This window comes from Lagopus muta, chromosome 13, assembly GCF_023343835.1.
Source record: "Lagopus muta isolate bLagMut1 chromosome 13, bLagMut1 primary, whole genome shotgun sequence".
NCBI lineage: Eukaryota > Metazoa > Chordata > Aves > Galliformes > Phasianidae > Lagopus > Lagopus muta.
The window spans coordinates 15063185-15083454 of NC_064445.1; the positions used below are offsets into that span (position 1 = coordinate 15063185).

The following is a 20270-nucleotide window of genomic DNA, read 5'->3' on the forward strand; positions in this document are numbered from 1 at the left end:
GGGGGTCCACGGGAGATGTGCTTTTGCTGTGCTTAAACGCAGTGGTAGCACTGGTGTTTTTCAAGCCTTCAGACAATTGCAGAAGTTAAATTCAACTCTGTAGTCCTGTGACAAGAAGTGCTTTCTCTAACATTTGTGCTTGTCTTTTGTGTCTTTTCACTTTCTGTGGTTGCTGAGGACGTGTGGGATTACAAGTCCGTGTTGCAGATGGGAAGTTAGGCTGATGACAGACTAGGCATTAACTTCCTTCTCTCCATTGCTGACTTTAGGATCAGCATGAAGATGTGATAGATTACTTTTTCATTAAGTAAAATCTTGCTTACCTTGTTTGGTATTGGTCATCTAGTAGTGATATTTACAGCCTTCTTTTTGTTGCATTTCATTGTGTAAGATAATAGCCATCTGTTAGTCTAAATGAAATTGCAAGCTTACTTTCTCAGAGCTTACTGTCTGAGAAACATGCTGCTGCTGTAGAAAGTGTGTCATCCATTCCTGTTATTTCATCACAGAGTTTGCATTAAAATGCATGATAGAAACAGCTTCACGAAAGCAGGATTGTACAGCGAATACACCTTGCAAGTACGCATGCAACTGCAGCCCACTTGATTTTAATGATACAGTATTTGAGCATCGTTTTAATGACATCCCAAACTGCAAGTTGCAGTTCAGAAGGTTTTGTTGAGGATCAGCATGGCCCCCGTGTCAGTAAGTGTTTAGACAGGTGATGAGAAGGATAAAAAGGGGTTGTGCTGCATGGTGGAAGCCTCCTCTTGAGATGCCTACACAGCCTGAAAGGAAAATGTCCTCTTTTGGAGCCACTGTTTGCTCTTGTAGAGTAACACAAGGATATTCTTGTTTTTCTAAGTCTGACTATTTTCTCAAGTGAGAAGTCTGTTATTCTTAATTAAATGTAATTTTATTTACAAGAAAATACTTCAAAACAGTGAACTTTCTGGTTTCTAGGCTTCGTATTTTAAAATAAATTAAGATTTTATTTTCACTTAGAATAAATGCACATGAATATTTCTTTAGAGAAAGAGTAACAGTTTCAAGAACCTTTAACACAAAACAGGTAACAGATTCTGTGCATAAAGCATGATTATTGCTTGGCATGGTGGGTTAGTACTTAAAGTTACTGTTATTTGAACACCATTTTTTAAAGCAAAACAGCAAAATAGGGCATACTCATAATTTCTCTTGAATCATAGTGATTCAAATTCAATTTGATTGGTTTATATTGACTGAAAATAACACCAGCCTTTTGAGCGTTAATATGATATCTGAATGGGATTATTGTTTGTGTTTTTTTATTTCTCAGGACTCCTTCTTTAAGGAATTCCAGTTGCTTGTTTTCATGATTTTGAGCCTATTCAGCCAGAGATGGAGCAGATGGATTGCAAACCCTACCAGCCACTGTCAAAAGTTAAACATGAAGTGGATCTAACTTACACAAGTTCTTCAGATGAGAGTGAAGATGGCAGAAAGCAAAGGCAGTCTTATGACTCAAGAGAAACTCTGAATGAATACAGCCAAGAGCTAAGACTGAACTACAACAGTCAAAGCAGAAAAAGAAAAAATATTGACCAATCCACACAAGGTAAATTGTTTATTTTGTCTTCTAATTACAAAAATTACTTTTTGATTACTCACTGTGAAATACTATGATGTTAGCAGGCAAGCAGCCATTTTGTTTACAGAGGCATGTAGCAATAAACTGCTTTTTCTATTTTTATTTTTTTTTCCTGTGATATTATATCATAAATATGGGAAATCACTTTTAGAAGTATTATTCTAATAGTATAAATTTAGTGACATTCTGGAGAACATCACATGATTGAAAAATTTTTCCATAGCAGTGGCTGTTCTTCTCAGTAACTTTGAGTGGATAAAGATTTACTACGTTTACATGTTGTGTGCATTTTGGTACAAAATCAGCTTGATTTTGTGGTTGTCTCTGCATATGTCTACAGTGAATTCAAATGCTACCATACTCTTAACAAAATTTGTAATTTTTAAAGTCTATTTAAACATTACAGATAATTATCAGATGGCTTAGTATTTTGTTGTGGTGGTTTTTTTGTTTTTGTTTTTTTTTTGGAGGCTTGAGTGTGGGGAAGGTTGTTTTTTTTTTTTTGCCTTTTGCTTGATATGGATGGAAGTCTAGGAGAAATATTAGAGAGCTTATGATGCTGCAGCCAAGGTTAGGAAAAGCTACTCATTGGATGCAGATAAAGGATGACAATTGAGACTAAAGTGGAAGAAAATGTGCTGCACTTACTGCAGCATTCCCAGATGGACTGCTTCTCCTGGTAACCTGCATGCTGAATTTAATGCACTTCATACAGACTGGTGGCTTATCTCTTGCCTTTAGCTCCATCACAGATTTAGGCAGCGTGGTGGGGAAAGAAGAGCATTTTTAGGAACTGGAGTACTTATCAGAAGTAGAGGGGCCTCTGCCCTCAGAGGAGAAGAAAAGGTCTCTGTGAGCAGTCCCCTTCCTGCTCTTCAAGGAAGCGGTTAAATCGTGTGCCCACAATTTCTCAGATAAAAAATTCCATACTCACTATGAAGAGAAATAAAACAACCTTCCACCCCTCGCTCAGCAAAAGCTTTCCCTAGTCTTCTAGGTATTAAAATAATTTTCATTTTTTGACAAGAAAATCACGAATATGCTTTTGGAGATGGAAAAAAATGTCTCCTCTGTGATGTGTAAATTAATGCAAAAATTAGAATAGCTGTGCTACATAGTTCATATAGTCTTCTAACTTTTACTACAGATAAGTAGCTTTCATAGGGCTGGTGTTGTCTGAAGTACCTGTAATTCATGGGAGAATAATTAGCTAGCTGCCAGAGATAGCCTCTATGCATATACACATTATCTCTCCAGTACTAGGGAAGAAAAAGTCACAAATACAAATCTTTAGAGTCCTATAGAAAACTTCACCAACACATTTGACTCACGATAAATGATTTGATCTTGCACTCTTGTTAGGAGAGCTTGGCTAATGAAGATATGTCCATGTTTCTGAGGCTGGCGATAAAGTAAATGTTCGTGCAGACCTCTTTAAAGCAGCCACCTCATTTCTGAAAATTTGAGCATTGAAAGCATAGCTTCTGCATTGCTAAGCCTTTGAAGAGCTCCTTGAGTTTACTGCTGTGGAGGCCTGTGTTAGCTGTAGTGTTGGTGGCCTAGACAAAAGCATGAAGTAATCATTCAGCTGTAGGCACAGGGAACCAGTCTGTGTCATGCAAATTTATTCTTTCAGAACAGTGCCTCTGAAAGCAGTGATGATGATAATTTTGCAGAAAGTCAAATTAGTGTGCATTTCTGCAAGAAGGTGTCAGGCATGAACTTACCTCACTTATTCAGGACTGATATGTTAGGAATCAAATTGGTGCTTTAGCACGCCAGCAGGTATTTTATACTCATGTTGTAAAATGATTTTATTGGAAATACATGCCAGAAGATTTTTCCAGGCAAATTAATTTTTAGGAGATGCAGTATGAATTTGCAGGTCTTCTATTTTAAAACCTATGTATTTTTTTTCTTGTTAGAAGCAATGCAGATTTGTACTGCTTCAAACTGCAGTATGAGGTTGAACGTTCGTGTTTGCAGCCAAGTGGTAGTTTTTCAGTAGGGAAGCACCTGAATGATTGCTTACCTTGGGGCAGCTCGACTGATTGAGTTCAAAATTCAGACAAGAGTAAAAAAAGGTTATAAAGCTGAGTGTAAATATTTAGTCTTCAGCCAGAGTTTGATTTGACTGCAGTACTATTGTACTGTTTCCAAAAGGGCAGCCAGGCTTCATGGTTTGGGTGCTCTGAGTTTTAGAGTCCTTGGTGAATGTTGGTATTTGCTCAGTCGGTACTAGAAAAACAGCAGGTTCCATTTTGAACAGTGAATTTGCCTTGAATCCATTAGACTGTGCATGGAATGCATTCTTCTCTAAAATTCCTTCTCAGAATCTTTCACAAAGTTTTTCTCATGTTTGGCACATCTTTGGAATTTAAAACACAAAACACACAAAAAAGAAAACCTATAGTGCCCTTTCCTAGAAGAGGTTGTTTGGTGGGGCGAAAGCTGTACTGTGCAGTTGCTTCAGGTTGTTACTAACTGAAATATTACTTAAAACTGAAAAAAATTCCTAAATTTTAAAGCTAAAGCGATATTCATAGTCACATACCCAGGTGTTCTTCTCTAGCCACTGGCTACGATTGAAATAGTACCCAGTAGGTGATGAACTAATGGATTGCAAAATGAGGGTGAAATCCATTAACTTCATGCATGAAAGGTGTGAGAATAGTTGAGAAAACAGGCACATAGTAACAGTCATGAATAAAGTGATAATGATGAAGGGTGAGACAGCAGTCAAATGTGAATTCTAATGATTGAATGTGAGAAGAACATCACTTCAGAATAAAATAAAATAGTAGAACAGAGGAGCTTATAACAATAACAAATATAGACATGTTTGTATTGATCTTATTTTGTGAAAAGAATCATTCAGAAGTGTATGGAAACTGGAAGTATTTCTGTCTCCATTAATGTACATAAGAACATTGTATATGTGATTTGTATCTTAGAATATTGATATATCTCAGCAATTTCTTTAAGTTTTATTTTTGTTTTTTTCTATATGGGCAGTTTGACTATTTATTACTTTCAGTATTCTTGATTTATTTCTGTGAAAAGCTTTGAAATCTGAGATTATGTAAATTGATGTAGATATATATATGTGTGTAGAAATATATATATTTGCAAATACCCCGGAGGATAGCCAATGTCAATCCAGTCTTCAGAAAGGGCAAGAAGGAAGATCCAGGTAATTACAGGCCAGTCAGCCTCACCTCTGTCCCTGCACAGTTGATGGAACAGCTGGTGCTGGATGCCATCTCCAGACAACTGGAAAAAAGAAGAGGTTATTAGGAGTAGTCATCATGGGTTCACCAGGGGGAGGTCATGCTTGACCAACCTGGTAGCCTTCTATGATGTTGTCTCTGGCTGGGTGGATGGCAGGAGAGCAGTGGATGTAGTCTACCTTGATTTCAGCAAGGTGTTTGATACTGTCTCCCACAACATCCTTATAACAAAGCTGAGGAAGTGTGGAATAGATGAGTGGACAGTGAGGTGGGTTGAGAACTGGCTGACTGGCGGAGCGCAGAGGGTCGTCGTTGGCGATGCAGAGTCTGGTTGGAGAATTATAACTAGCGGTGTTCCTCAGGGGTTGGTGCTGGGTCCAGTCTTGTTCAACATCAGTGACTTTGATGAGGGGATAGTGGCCACCCTCAGCAAGTTTGCTGATGATACGAAGTTGGGAGGATTGGCTGACATGCCTGAAGGCTGTGCTGCCATTCAGCAAGACCTGGACAGGCTGGAGAGCTGGGCAGAAAAAAACCGGATGAGGTTTAACAAAAGCAAGTGTAGAGTCTTGCATCTGGGGAGGAATAATTCCATGCACCGGTACAGGTTGGGGGATGAGCTGCTGGAGGGGAGCTCTGCGGAGAGGGACCTGGGTGTCCTGGTGGATGACAGGTTGGCCATGAGCCAGCAGTGTGCCCTTGTGGCCAAGAGGGCAATGGCATCCTGGGGTGCATTAAAAAGAGCGTGGCCAGCAGGTCGAGGGAGGTAATCCTCCCCCTCTACTCTGCCCTGGTAAGGCTTCATCTGGAGTACTGTGTCCAGTTCTGGGCTCCCCAGTACAAAAAAGACAGGGATCTCTTGGAAAGAGTCCATTGGAGGGCCACGAAGATGGTGAAGGGCCTGGAGCATCTCTCCTATGAAGAAAGGCTGAGTGAACTGGGTCTGTTCAGCCTGGAGAAAAGGAGACTGAGAGGGGACCTGATCCAGGTCTCTAAATATCTAAGGTGTGGGGGGAAGAGTGGCGAAGCCAGACTGTTTTCAGCAGTGAGTGGAGACAGGACAAGGGGAAACGGCCAGAAACTGCAGCATAGGAAGTTCCGCACAAATGTGCACAAGAACTTCTTTACAGTGAGGTGACGGAGCACTGGAACAGGCTGCCCAGGGAGGTGGTGGAGTCTCCTTCTCTGGAGATGTTCAAGACCTGCCTGGATGCCGACCTGTGCGACCTGGTGTAGGGAACCTGCTTTGGCAGGGGGGTTGGACTCGATGATCTCTGGAGGTCCCTTCCAACCCCTACGATTCTGTGATTCTGTGAATATAAGCAGTCTGTATAAACTGTAACTTTGCATGTCTCAAAATATTTTCAGAAGTCTCAGTTATATCCTACAGCATTCAATAGCACTGCTAATATTTTTGCAAACATCTTTTTATGTCAAAATATTATTTGAAAATTCATGTGATATTGGAGATTTTTTTGGTTTTACACATTGAAAACAACACCCGGATGCAAAGTACTTAACTTTCTGTTACTCTTGTATTCCTTGCATTTCCTGAAATCTTCTCTCAAATCTTGTTCTTCAAAGAGGATTTCTTGGTCAATTTTCACAATTTTAATAGATGGGAATATGAGAGAAAATCTACAGTAAATACGGATTTAATCTGTTGAGAGACTATCATTTCTAGATTGTTTTCCTGACATCTAGAACTTATGTCCCTTTTGGAGAGCACAATGCAAGATCAGTTGCAGTTCTGGAGTAAGCTCAGCTATCGTTTCCTCACCTAACAACTCATTGCAAACAGATAAAACAAATCTTATGTCAGTGTCATCATTCACTCCTGAAAAGTCAGTGCTAGTTGTATGATGAGTGATCTTTAAAATGCTTTTTTTTTTTTAATCACTGGAATGCTCAAACTCCTGTCTATCTGAAGATGTGTAAATCTACAATATCTCATCCTGGCAAGAAGATGTTATGAATTCCTGCCAGACCCAATATCATATAGCTTGTACATATTGGCAAACACAGTAAATTAATTCTTGGAAGAATTGGTAAACACAGTGTTTTGTACTTGGAAAAGCTGGGGTAGAATTGGCAGAAGCCATCAGAAATGTTTTCTTGCTAGGAAATTCATCGATGGACCTGGCTATGCAGAAATAAGTTCTCACAAATGTACCATACGTGTTTTCATTTCTAATTTGTTTGTGACACATTTACATCATTAAAACTCTGTTTTCCTCCACAGCTTTCTCTGTTTCCACCGAAGTAGATATGAAGAAAGTTGTATTCTGCAAATATTGTCCCTACAAAAAAAGCTTTATTGCTTTTAGGCTAATTATAGGTCTGTAGAAAACACTAGTTGAGAGGAATGAATCCCTGATAGGATAAGCATCTGGGATTGAATCTTTGGCATGACGAAGTGTATTGATCATTAACAAAATGAGCATACGGCGGTAAATTTCTGGTTAGGCAAACGTGTGTTTCCTGGCAAGACAGATATATTGAACTACATTATAAGTAAGGCAAAGTGGTGTTATTCCTGAAAAGAGGATACGCCAAAACTTTTCTGATAAATGTGTGGGGAAAAAAAAAATCAGCATTACTACTATTCCAGAAAACAAGATTTTAGAGTGCTCCACAAATGTTGTCATTTTCTGCTTTTAGCCCTGTAAGTAGGCCTTGAGCTACAGACTGATAAATATTTCAGAGAAGATGTATAAAATTGTCTTAAGGAATAAGAGGTAAGTAGATTTGGCTGTTGTGCGACATCTTCCTTCAACAAACTCCGTTGTTTTAGCTCACTGCTGCTTCCATCATATTCTCATTCCTATACTTCTTAGCATTGCAGCTCTGTGTGTAGACATGTTTTGGTGCTCAACAGCACTTTCTCTGGAAAAGAAGAAATGCAGTGCAGTGCAGGAATTGGGGGGCATTTTACGTGTCAGCAAACACAAACTCACCAGGAAGAAAGATTTAAACACATGCAAATCTTAACTTCATCTGACCAGTCAAAAGCACTTTTATTTATTAGTAGAGACATAAATATAAGGTATGCTGAGAAGGAGTGGTAGGAAATGGTTCTGTCAGGAAAATGTCACGGTGTTTTTTTGTCATCTGTGAAACAGAAAAGCTTTTTACATAATAGCTATATTATTCTCTGATGTAAGAATTAAGCAAATCCGTCTGGCCCAACAGATCTGTTTTGCACTTGTAGTGGAGCGATGGAGAATCAAATTTGTCCTCTTTGTTTCAGTTTCTTCATTTTTTAATAACATAAAAGGGTAAAGAAGCAAAATTTTATCAGCTTTTTTTTTTTTCCCCTTCTTGGAAACATTAAAATAATACTCAAGCATAGTGTGAGTTAAAGATCTTGGGAGCCTTCCTAGTGGAGATGGGTGCCAAAAGAATGGCTGTGAAGTTCATCGTTTCTAATAGAGATTTAGAACTGATGATTATTTGACAGTCGTATCTACAGCTTGTGTAATTTGGCATCATTTGTTAAAAACAGGAATGCTGTCTTATCTGTGTGAATTTAGGACTTATGTGCTTTGACATTTCCAGCAGTTCATGAAGGGAAAATGTATTATCGAGAGGCATCTCTGTGCATGACTGCTATTCAGAAGACAGTGGTCAAGTATTGTCAGTGCTGAGCTGGTGTTCAGGGCAGTGTGATAGAGCAGTTTGGTGTAGCTCTTGCCAGCATTATTTTTGGGATAAATTCTATCAAAATAAAGATTACAAGTGATTAACGTGAGGCAAGACACAGTAACAGGTATTGGTTTTTTTTATTTAAGTTTGCATGTGGAGGGGAGAATGGGTAGTTTTGAAAAAGAAAGGAACATCGTATGGTGAAAAGTTTCCTTTGGAAGAACCATTGCTACGTGTGCTTTTAGAAGGTGAGGTACTCTTTGGGTTGTTGTTTAATTCTGTTCCCCATATTTTCTTCATGATGAAAATTGTGGAGTTAATGAAAAGGGTTTGGTTTTTGTTTTTTTGAACCTTTAAGATGCTTAATTTGTTTAGAGCTGTTTATTAAGTTATCTGGGAAGTGACTGCAGTATTGTGGAATGGAGCATTACAGAGATTTGGAAGATAGGAAGAGGCTGATTACAAAGGAAACCAATTATTTTTGTTAGTACTTTCCTTGAAACCCCATAGCTTAGGGAAGAAAATATAAAAGGCTTTCTTTGATAGTACATATTTTGGTAAAATATAATTAATAATTAAATAGGACTTGTATCAAAAATGTTGATGTACACTGTATCATCAGATTCAGTTCTCACCTGTTTGTAAATGCCAAATACTTAACTTTTAGACTTTTTATGTTGTCGACCACATTATTTCATCAATTTTAGAAGATCTTTTGTGAACTTTATTTTAGAGTTATGTACCTGTATGCTTTAGAGCAGAAATGTGAAACATAGCCCAAGTATGATGGCCGTGTGAAGAGGCACGCAGTCTGTACCGCACTGCCCTTGCTCAGCTGTTAGCAGAGTGTGGTTTAAAGCTCCTTCAGGTTTCTGGGCCATATACTAATGAACAGAAGCAATAGCTAATAAGCTCCAGCTTGTGCTGCTGTGTTATGCCATCTGGCCTGAATGTTTATGAGCTTCACATTGTTCTAAAAAGATTCCGTATGAGGCAGAATAAAAGAATCCATACTCCTAAAGCTTCAGTGCGTTGCCTCCTGCTGCATTCTCTCGCAGAAATACAGATTCCTGTTGTGCTGTGCTGTGTTTGTTTGGCTCGTTGTGGTCTAATGGTGATGATGTTACTGTCTCCCAGAGAAAAATAGTGTGATGAGCTCTTCTCTGCAGCTTCCTGGACTGCAGCCTTCTCTTCTGCATGGGGAGTATCAGCAGACTCCAAGGAAGGAAAAAGATGCACTTAGTTTCAGGCCTCCTTGGGACAGTCCTTCTTGATTTGCCAAGTAATTGGAAATTTCTCTCTTTGGAATAACTGCGGTGAGAAAACTGGATTTTGAGGCTTCATTTAAGCTTCATAGAGGGAATACTTTTCCTTTCCCTCGTCAGATCAAAGTACCCAAGTAAACTGAACGTACAAAGAGATTTTTCCCACAAGAATGGAGTGGGTGCTTTCATATGGTATCACAAGTATGTTACAGAACCTTGTAGCCTGCTGTCACCATTTCAGTAGTGCTGCTTCCAACCTTACAGTGTTTACCATCATCTTAGTGCCTTGTATTATCAAAAATAGTTTCATTCTCATATGTAATCTTTTTTGTTTTAAAAGTGAATATCTGACAAGGGGGAAAACTGAGAAAAAAACTACTGAGAAAGGAAATAAATGAGAGAAGGATCACAGCATGTTTCCAGTCCCCTGCTAACAAATCTCATCTAAGGATTAAAATAGCACTCTCCAAACATTACACAAGCTTAACAATCCATTTGTCAGTGTACAGATACAGAAGACAACCCTAATTTCCATTCTCTTCTTTGAATTACCAGTTTTCCATGATATAAAATGCCTGAAGTCATTGAAATAAAAATCAGGAGGGAAGAGTAACTGTAAAAAACACTAAACAATCTTTACAGGAACTTGTACCCTGTGATACTAGAATATCTGCAGTAGACACTGTGTAACCCTTCCAACTCAAGGTATTCCCTGGTTATCTATCCAAAAGGGCCAGCCATACTCAGGTCAAGGGAGGGGATGCTCTTGTATGAATAGAGCCTCTTTATATAACACTTGAAAGTGTCCAAGCTCTGCCATAAGTTAAAACAGGGATATGAAAGAACACAGGGAATGTCTAAGCAAATATTAGAGAGCTTCAGATCGAGTGAAGAGCTCTGCACTTGTTCTGCAAGGCGTTTTGCTCTACGCACTCTTGCTGTGTCTTTTATGTCACTCTTGAAACAAAGAGTCATCTTAATTTCTGGAATCAGAAATCTGATTTGATTATCTTCATTTACAGAGCAGGTGCTGAAACAAAATAACATTTCTTCCTAGGGTTTCTCAATTACGTATCTGTCAGAAGATTTTGTACCTCCTGAAATAAAGAACTGTCAAGAAGCAGCTCAGTGATTCCATAATGTTTCTCGTTAATCAGAAGAGTGGTTATGTACTAACTTAGAACTTGAATTAGTTTTTGTTTTTAGAATTAGACTCAAATGCTTCTGAACTTCATTCTGAAGGTATTTATGTGAAATAAATTGTGGATGTGATTTAAAATCTAGGGTTCTCCTTTTGAAGCCACACTTCTATTGGAAGCTGCTCAAAAATCAGTTTCCTGCTGACTGCCACTCATTAGAAATGCTCTGCAAGTGGACGAAGCATCTTTAGCTCAGATGGAAAAAACAGCTTGAAAGGAATAAGGTAATGTTCAACACCAACAGATTGATTCTTTCTCCACTGTAAGCACCAGTTACACAACAAAATAGGGAGTACTGACAATTCCAACCGTCACCCGAAAGCTTAGAAATGTCCTTTATCAAAATATAAACTGTTGGTGTGAAAATCAGCAAGAGATTAGGAAGTCAGCAAATTCAGATTAAAATATTAACATGACAACTAATGAAACTGACTGTCAAGAAACGTAAACATTTGTAAAGATCAGCTCTGCTTTACTCAGTATTAGTGTGATAATACAAAATACTGGAATCTGTAACTGTTACATCGCTGAGAAAGAACATGAACAAGGGGACTCTCTTAAATACTGCACTCAGAATAGGACTATACTTGAAATCCTGGTGTCTTGGACCTTTATTCTGGTAAGTGAAAAGCTTGATTTGGCGCTGCTGCTTAGTCAAAGTAAGTTGTTTGGCTTCAGAGGAGGTTTTTTGAAATGCTGAGAATAAAGCATTGGGGCCAGACTGGTTGCCATGTTTTAAATAGAAAGCTGTAGAGGTTACGTGTGCTGAATAAAGAGAAGCAGAATCAGATGATACTGGCCATGGTCTCTGGAAATGGGGCAAATCTGTATTCGAGCCTCAAGTGCCAAAATCAGCCTTCCTGCATACCTGTAAAAGGAGAATACTCTGTACCTGCCTTCAGTGAGCACTTCCTTAACACAGAAGTGTATTGCAAACTCTGCAGAGCTTTCCTTGTGAAGCTATTAAATGGGAGTGGTGCATTTCATAATTCAGCCATTCAGTACTTTACCAGTAAGGCACTCTTCCTGGAATTTTTAGGTTGCTTCATAAGAATGGAATTAACATAACAGAAAGAAAATAATAAAGAACAGTGAATCACCTTTAGAATCTTAGAGATGCTCAAAGTCATTCCAGTTTCCTCTGGGTGTTGTCTCTAAGAAGCTTTGCACGATACAGCCTCATAAACAGGCTGCTGCCTCTTGAGCAACCAGCCAGGCAGTAGAGGTGGCCTGGCAGAATCCTTGTGCTTGCAAATGCACATAGCCTGTGCTGCTAGAAGGCTACCATAATATGAAAAATGAATATAATCATCTCATCAGGTCTTTGCACTAAATGATCTTTCAAGGTCCCTTCCAATCCCTGACAAACAGTAAGCAGAATGTACTGAAGATTCATGAACTGTTGTTCATCAAAAATTCTGTTGATACAGTTATTTTGTTTGAGCTCACTGTGGTTAATCTATTTTTATTTTCGCCTGATTTTTAAATTTATTTTGATTTCTCCCACTGAAAGGAGAACTCTTTATTCTCTGAATTTGCTACATTCTTTCTCACTAATTCAGACTCAACTTATTTATTGCTTTCATTATACAAATGAAGAAGCATGATGTAAAATTGACTTAAGAAAGAAAATAACATGGCACAGTTTAAACTGATTTATTGGGGAGTTTTATTTAAGCTTTCCATAACTTTTCCAGTATCGATGGCCTTATTTTCCCCTGTGCACAGTCGCTGTGGACATTTGCCAGAAATGCATAACAGTTAATTCCAGATATTTTAATAGGATAAAAGTGGTTGGTGTTCAGAAGTGTATGAAATCTTGAGTTTCTGTTAATTTTAATTTATACAGCGAAAATCATTCACATGAGATTTTCTTAACAGCATAATCCAATAAAATGTAGACATGAAGTAGGTTTTATGTTATCTGTGAAAGTTCTAGAAATGGAAATTCAGGTCACATAGAAGTGATCGTTTACTCATATGTTGATTTCTTAATCCATTAAATTTATTAGTTGTTTGTTGGAGTTTTTTTGTGATTCTGAAAAGCAGAAGCTTACTTACACTGGCTAACTTCTGACATTGCACGATTGTGTCAATATTATTTGAAAGCAGTAAAATAATGAAAATAAGCATCCATGATATCTAGAAACATACTTAACAACTCCTGCTGTTAAGGGTTGCAGAGAAGAAAGAAAATACACTTTTCTTTCTTCAGACAACTGTTTGTGGCCTGTGAAAGATACATTCAGTTTTCCTAGAATTGGAATTCCAATAAAAGGGAGCTCCAAATATTGTTTAAGAAAATTGCATTTTATTAATTTTGAGCATATTTTTTTTTCCCTTCTTTTCAAATAATTGCATGAAATTAAAGGTGTTTACTAGCTTGACCTTTTTATGTCATAGTCTATTGGCATGAAGGAAAAAAGAGAAAATTAACTTCTTATGCTGTTGCATTAAAAAAATAGAGCTTTGAATTTTTTTAAATGACAATCATAGCAGAGCACTGATAATCTGATCTTTTGTAATGTTTTGGTACGTACTTTTAATTCCTCCGAGTAAAGAAATTAACAAAGTCTGTGGTTGAATAATTATTTCTAGTAGAAACAGAAGACAGTAGAAAGGATCACATATTGTCCTACATACACTGACTTTTTATGTTCAGCTGGAGGCATGAATTAGTTTTAAAATGTTTCAGTGATGTCTCATTGTTCCTTCCATGGGAGTTTTCAAATTACTTATTTCATATGTGTGTCTAAACACAGAAAGATACGCATGGAGTAGTGGCATAGCGCAGGTTCTACCTGCGTGACTTCAAGGTGCAGGCTTTGTTGCTTCAACATTTAAATTTAGCTTGAGAATTTGTGCTTTGATTGTATTATTACAATTATCAATGGTCTTTTAAAGCTTCCTTTCTCGAGGTCTGATCTCCCTAATAAATTAATGCATTCATTTTTACCCTGTATTTATTTTTGAAGGGGCTATTTGTCATGTAGTTTTGCATAATGGTTATGTCTTTGGATTAAGACACCTACTGTTCTGTAAAATATTTCTGTGAATATATAGGATCAAATTCTGTATTTCTACTTGTGGATAAAAAATATGAAAACATGGGTCTGTTTTTTCTTCTAATTCTGTATGCAATCAGTTCTTCAACTTTGCTATTCTTACTGCTGCAAACAGAAACTAATATTTCTATCTATAGTAACAAAAAAATTACGTTACAAATTATGTGGTGTAGCCTGTGTCAGTGCATACCTTGGAGAGTACTTTTTCAGTAATGTATAAATTAGTGGTCGTGGAAAGGAAATATTTGTAGGATGTGTGTGATTGGTTTGGTTTGCAAGTGGATTCTCAAAGGCTTCATCAAACTGTTGATTCTAGGGATACAGTTCTTTTTAGTACCAGGGAGATTTGGGCTTACAGATGTAGCCTGAGTTTTAGCTGATATTGTAGTAGTGATTATAGGATGTTTGCAATTAATTGTTGGCTATTGATCTGTAGACTTTAGATGTTTGGGGAGAATGACTGTAATTATTTGATTTTGTTCTATACTTTGAAATCTACTTGCAGATAAAAAACAAAGTGGGAAAAGGCAAAAAAAAAAAACAAAAAAAAACCCCTCCACCATTACTGAACTATTTGTCTATCTTAATATCCTACTTGCTGGATCAGATGTTTAAAGATCTTATTGATGCATGCTTACAACGTTCACCGGTTTACTTACTGCTACTCACTTGAATACTGCTGCTTTGCAGTTTAGGGGGTGTCACAGCTTCCCTGGATGCTTCTTAGAAAGTAGAAGATACAGCCAGTATTTTCTTTTTTCTCTAATTTTCCTCTTGGATTCTTCTCAAGTTTGTTATCACAAGTTGCTGCTCTGCTCATTGTTGGTCATGAAAGAAAGGATGTTTCAAAACAATTGAGTCTGCTTTATATATTATTTGTGGGGAATATTTATTAAAAAAAAAAAAAAGGGTCTTCTGGCACACAGAGATTTTTTTCCAGCTTTTTTTGATTCTGATCAACTAAAATTAAGCTCCCATACTTCGGTCCCACTGTGGTGACCATTGTTCCACTGAGCCACTCGCCAGGTGTTTGTCTCAGCTAGCTGGAGGCTGGTGCCACTCGCAAAGAAATCAGCAGAGACAGGCTGAACATCTGAAATGGCTGCCTCTGAATGTTACTCTAAATAAACATGTTCTACAACAGGAGAAGAAATTGCAATTGTGGAGTCAAAGGTGTGACGTTCGATACCTCAGTGCTTCTTCCAGAATCATTAGCCACAGTGCGTTTATTGTGGTAGGGTGAGCATGCCTTCAGGAATATAAAAGCTCATTTAGCCAATTTTCAGCTTTGTCTTTGGAGGCTAATATAAGGGAGATAGGTCTACTTATTGCAGGCTGTTATTCTAGTTCACAAATTCCTGGCACCCATCAGTATATCATACAGCTGCACTGGACTTCAGCACAAAGGAAGCCGTGTCTGCTTTGGCCAACTTCTCCATAGCATTATTCCCACTCTTCAATGAAGTATTATTCATTGTTGAATTCCTCCATGTAATAAATATTCATTTGACAGATAATTATCATCATCCCCGCACAGCTCCACTAACACCAAACTTCTCACCAGCAGTCATTTCTGTCACTGTTCTGGCAGCAGGGAGCTTATGGTTCCTTATGCTTTAATAATGCTCCATCATCTGGGATATCAGATATGGGTCAAGTGTTAAAAAACTGCCTGTGTGCACTGCATGTGATTTAGGAACACCAAACCTGACTGAGAAGGAACAGCACAATGGGCAGGAACAGCAGCCAAAGTTATTTTGCTGTACCTTGATGCTCCAATTTAGAAAGCATATTATGATCAAATGAGTGTTCAGACATAATATTCCAGTATTTTAAAGTTTTTCTCTACGACTGTAGTTACAAAATAATAATAATAATAGTAATCTCAGTCTTTAATTTGTTTACAGGAATGGATCTCTGTAGATTGCTAGTGGGAATAATGTTGCTAGCAAATATTCATATTTCAGTTTTATTTTATACTCCCCTTAAAATGACTCATATGTATAAAATACATTTAATTGGCTAATAGGTCCTTTTCAAGGAGAACAAAAGGAAAGTAAAGGCTATTGTCTTTGTTTAATTATTAAAATTCAGCAAACTATTCTAAGCAAAAAAAGTAATGTGTTAAACACAAAAACACCGACTTGTGAAGTTTTTTGGCCAATAACTCTTAAATTCTTTTGTAGCAGAGCATCAACAGCTTCCTTCTCGTTTGGTATTCCAATCTCCATCATGGTGTCCACCCATTTGGTTCATATGTGACCCATTTTGAATTGAAATAAACCAGAGGCATGAGGAAGCATTTCAGCAACGAGGAATATACATACTCTTCTGAATGTGGGGTTTTTTTTGAAAGGATGGTTCAGAGAGGTAGATTGTATTAGCATGGTGAAAATGGTTCTTTGCACTGTGCTTTTTTTTTTTTAAATTCTCTACAGCACTACAACTCCCTGTTCTTTTTCCTTCAAATTAAGTTTTCCTCCTGTTCAGAGCCACCACATCCTTGTTCAATGGTTTGCACTGAAATCTGTCACTAAAGGGCATCTAATTCAACGCTCTGTTCTTCACACATTGACTTATGAGTGAGACTAGTTTGTATGAGCTTGATCTGGTTAGTATCTGAGAGGTTCCTGCTGTGTTTCTAGAGCGAAGCGATTAAAGCTCCTACAAATGTGGGTTTTTTTTTCAGTTGCAGCCACTTCTAGATCTACTGCCTGCAGCCTGTGCCAGTCATCCTGCTCAGCTGTGCTGGTTTTTTTCTTATTTGCTCTGTTCCTGTCATAGCTAATATTGGGCACAGTACCAGGTGGTGCAGCTCAGGAAATGGTGTAGCAGCTGGTAGGAGAACGAGACAATACCAAAGATAAGGTAGATAATGCCTAGAAAGGCAAAACCCACATGGGACTCCTGCTCTAGAGAGAAAGTGTTACTCATGAAGACACTGAACTCAGCAGGCTTGCATGAAACAAATTTATTAGGAGAAAGTAGTGGGAAAAAGGCTTGAAGATATGTTTAAATGCAAAGCTGTTAGATAACAAAGCTTTGTACAAAAGGATGTTTAAGCAGTTCCTATTGTCATCTGAAAACAATTCATTACATGGCTGAGTAGTAGCTTGTATTTTTTCTAATGCATTTTTTTCTGTAAAATAGCTTATGTTGAGGGAAATTTTTGAACCGAATTCTGTAGGCTATTGCTTTGAGTCTCTCAAAGCAGCTTTTGTCACAAAGGGAATATTTATTAAATATGTTAGGTCAAAACTGTAAGGTTTATAAATTACGTGTTTTTACTCTTCTGTTTGTTTTCCTTCTCCTTAATGTAGTGAATTACTTGTGTGAGTTGTGTTTTTCACTGTGTGAAATAGTGGCTGCTGCTATCCTTCCAGAACAGCAGAAAGCAGAGTTAAAGCATGATTTGACAAAATAATGTCAAAAGAATTGTGACGCTTACTGATCCTGTGGGGTTCTTCTCAAATCCCCAGTGTGGTTCAGAATCCCTCAGGTGCAGGATTGGGCCCTTTTCTTGTCAGATCACCTTTCTCTTTGATGTGCAGTAAAGCTAATGATAGTTATCTCAAACTGTAAATTTATTTTTTCCTCCTTGTTTTTCTGGTTAGCTGTAGCCTAAGTCTTTAATTGATATTTGTGCAGATTCTTCTAGCTGTATGTATAAATGTTTCTGAATGTGGTTCAATGCACAGTTGCTCTCATTTGTGCTTGAATCTGGTATTTCCCTGGAGTCTCTATTTTGAGAGCTGTCTCCCTTATGCGTCCCTTTTCTGATCATGGCTTAATTACATTTTAAATGCCTTCTGTGTTACTTTCTCCACCACCTCAATTAGTTCACCTCCAACTGTGTGAATTTTTTAATAAGGAGGCAGAAAGTATTTCCAGCAACGCTGAACTTGAGTTCTGCTTGTCTGTCTATGGGAAGCCTTCCTTTGGGGCATGGAGGAGTTTACATGGCTACTGCAGGCTTATCTGGTAGTGAGATGTCTTGCTCTTTTGGTTTGGTTTACTTTCTCTGAGGTAGAGCTGGGAACCTTTAGAAGCTCTGTCTGTGTAAAATACTTTGTGGGTTATTCTGCTTCTACTTTTCAGTCTGTTGAGGTCCAAACAAATTATTTCATTTTCTAACTTCTTTTTGGGGGAATTTGTTAGTTACCAACTTCTAACTGTTTCATATTGGGTGGTTAGCATCCCAACCATCACATTAGCAATACAGATGTATCCATTTATTCCACAATGAAGGAGACTTTGTTTTAGTCAGCAATATCTGTGATTTGCATCAAAGAGGAGCTGCTTGTCTACTCATTTTCAAAAGGAGAAGAATCACATTTTAATGCTTACCAGTCGGTAACTTGTTATTTTCAAGGTATCTATCACATGGCTGTGTCAGAATGAAAGATAAAGATGCTGTGTGGTTAAACTGCAGCCTAGTGTGTTCAAAGTCAGTGACTCGAATAGCTAAAATGAGTACTATATACCCAAATAAACTATTTGGTATTTTAAAACAAATAGAACACACATTAAGAAAGGGCAGGGGAATTAAAGAGGTCTAGAGCTAGAAAAAAATGTAGCCAAGTGCTCCTAAACACATAAAAATACTGGAGGTATTTCATCTTGTAGTGGCTTTGTTCCCAAAGCCTGGATAAATTTTTGGTGACAGATGGTAGAGACTCACAGCACTTGTTTAAACTTTGTGAAAATGTACTGAGGTCTTTTGGTATGCTTTGGTATTCTATTCATACTTCATTCCCTTTGGCGCAGCACAGGGATGATGTTACTTATTCCCTCTTTTGGAGCCCTATATCAAATCTTGAGATGGAAAATTAGATGAAAACAGCTCTTGGTATTCTAAGCATATTATCCCTCCTAATATATAGGGAATAGGCCATCTTGTAGTACCTATTTAAGTAGCTTAACAGCGTAAAGACAAATGCTATTGGAGTAATTCTGAAAAAATGTTCTTGGAAGTACGTTGTTCCCTTCTGTGCTCAATTTCTCTACTTTATGACCCTGAGTTTTGTAGATACCATATTGTATGCTTAGGAACTTTATTATGCTGACATAAATGTCTGCGATTTTCATCTTTCCATGGTAACCACAACATGCATTTTAGGGTGAAATACATTTTAAGAGATGTTTATTTAACTTAAATAGTAGTAATGTCCTGTGATATTTATTTAAGATTACCACAGTGTATTTTGTGGGTGTGCACACCTGCAATTACTGCACCATTTACTTTAAGCCATCTTGATAGTATGAAAACAAAAAGAAAACCGATTTTCTAGTTACTGAGTCAGAATATGAGACTTTTAAAGTAACTAGTTCATGGAATGTAGTGTTGAAGAAACAGTTTCTGGAAATGTGAAACGAACTAATAAAGATCTAAAGGAGGGAAATGAGTTTAAACACTTGAAAAACTGGTTTACGTAGTAGAAATGAGAGATTAAAAAAACCCAGTTATTTCCATTAAATTGTTTTGATATTACTTAAACAGCAACATTTGAACTGCTGATATTGATAGCCCTTTGGTAAAATGAACACTTGAGAAAAGAAGGGAACTGAATTGGTCCAAATTTTTTGAAGGGAGTGTAATCTCCCTTTTCTTGATCAGATGGAACATTTGGTGACAAACTCCTCAAGAGATTTTTTGGGGAAAGAGAGGTTATTTGACTGACAATCTGTATCCCCAGTTGGTTAATCAAATGCAACGGATGTGCCAAGTTGTCTTTCATATGTTCTCAGCAATGTCAGGTTGGCAGCTGGATGTAATTGGATGTGAATGGAAGTACTGAAGGGCTCACGTGCACGAGCTCTCCCTTTCTTCTTACAGGATTAATAAAAAGGGGGTATTTGTTGGTCTAAATTTTACTCAGTTGTTTTTATCTAAATTAAAAGTATATGCTGCATAGATGTTAAGCTCATGTATGCTATAAGTAAATTTTTCGAAGATCCTGGGGGAAAAGGTTGGAAAAAGTGCAAATTTGTGCACCTGCAATCCAAACAAGGCAATGTTAATCTGTTTAGCTGTCCTAAACTCTGAAGTAGGAGCTATCTCACAGTCTAAATTGATTTTTTGGTGGAAAAGATGATTATACTTAAAGCAGTGAGCGTACCAAGAAGGCAGGAGCAGAGCCCTCACTGGCGCTGCTATGCCTCAGAGCTCACACCATGTTGGCTCTGACACAGCTGCAGGGCAGGAAGGGGCTGCTGAGGAGACGTGTGAGGGTCAG

The 20270-nt window shown here is 37.8% G+C and overlaps 1 protein-coding gene across 10 annotated transcripts in view; it reads left to right on the forward strand.

Annotated features, from left to right (window-relative positions):
• The window catches only part of TENM1 (teneurin transmembrane protein 1), a 537663-nt gene that overhangs the window by 303777 nt on the left and 213616 nt on the right, over positions 1–20270 (forward strand). For all 10 annotated transcript variants that reach the window (XM_048959375.1, XM_048959377.1, XM_048959378.1 and 7 more), the window contains one exon: positions 1319–1597. In XM_048959375.1, the coding sequence (XP_048815332.1) occupies positions 1381–1597 (217 nt within the window). In that variant the 5' untranslated portion in view covers positions 1319–1380. The remainder of the gene's footprint in view (positions 1–1318; positions 1598–20270) is intronic.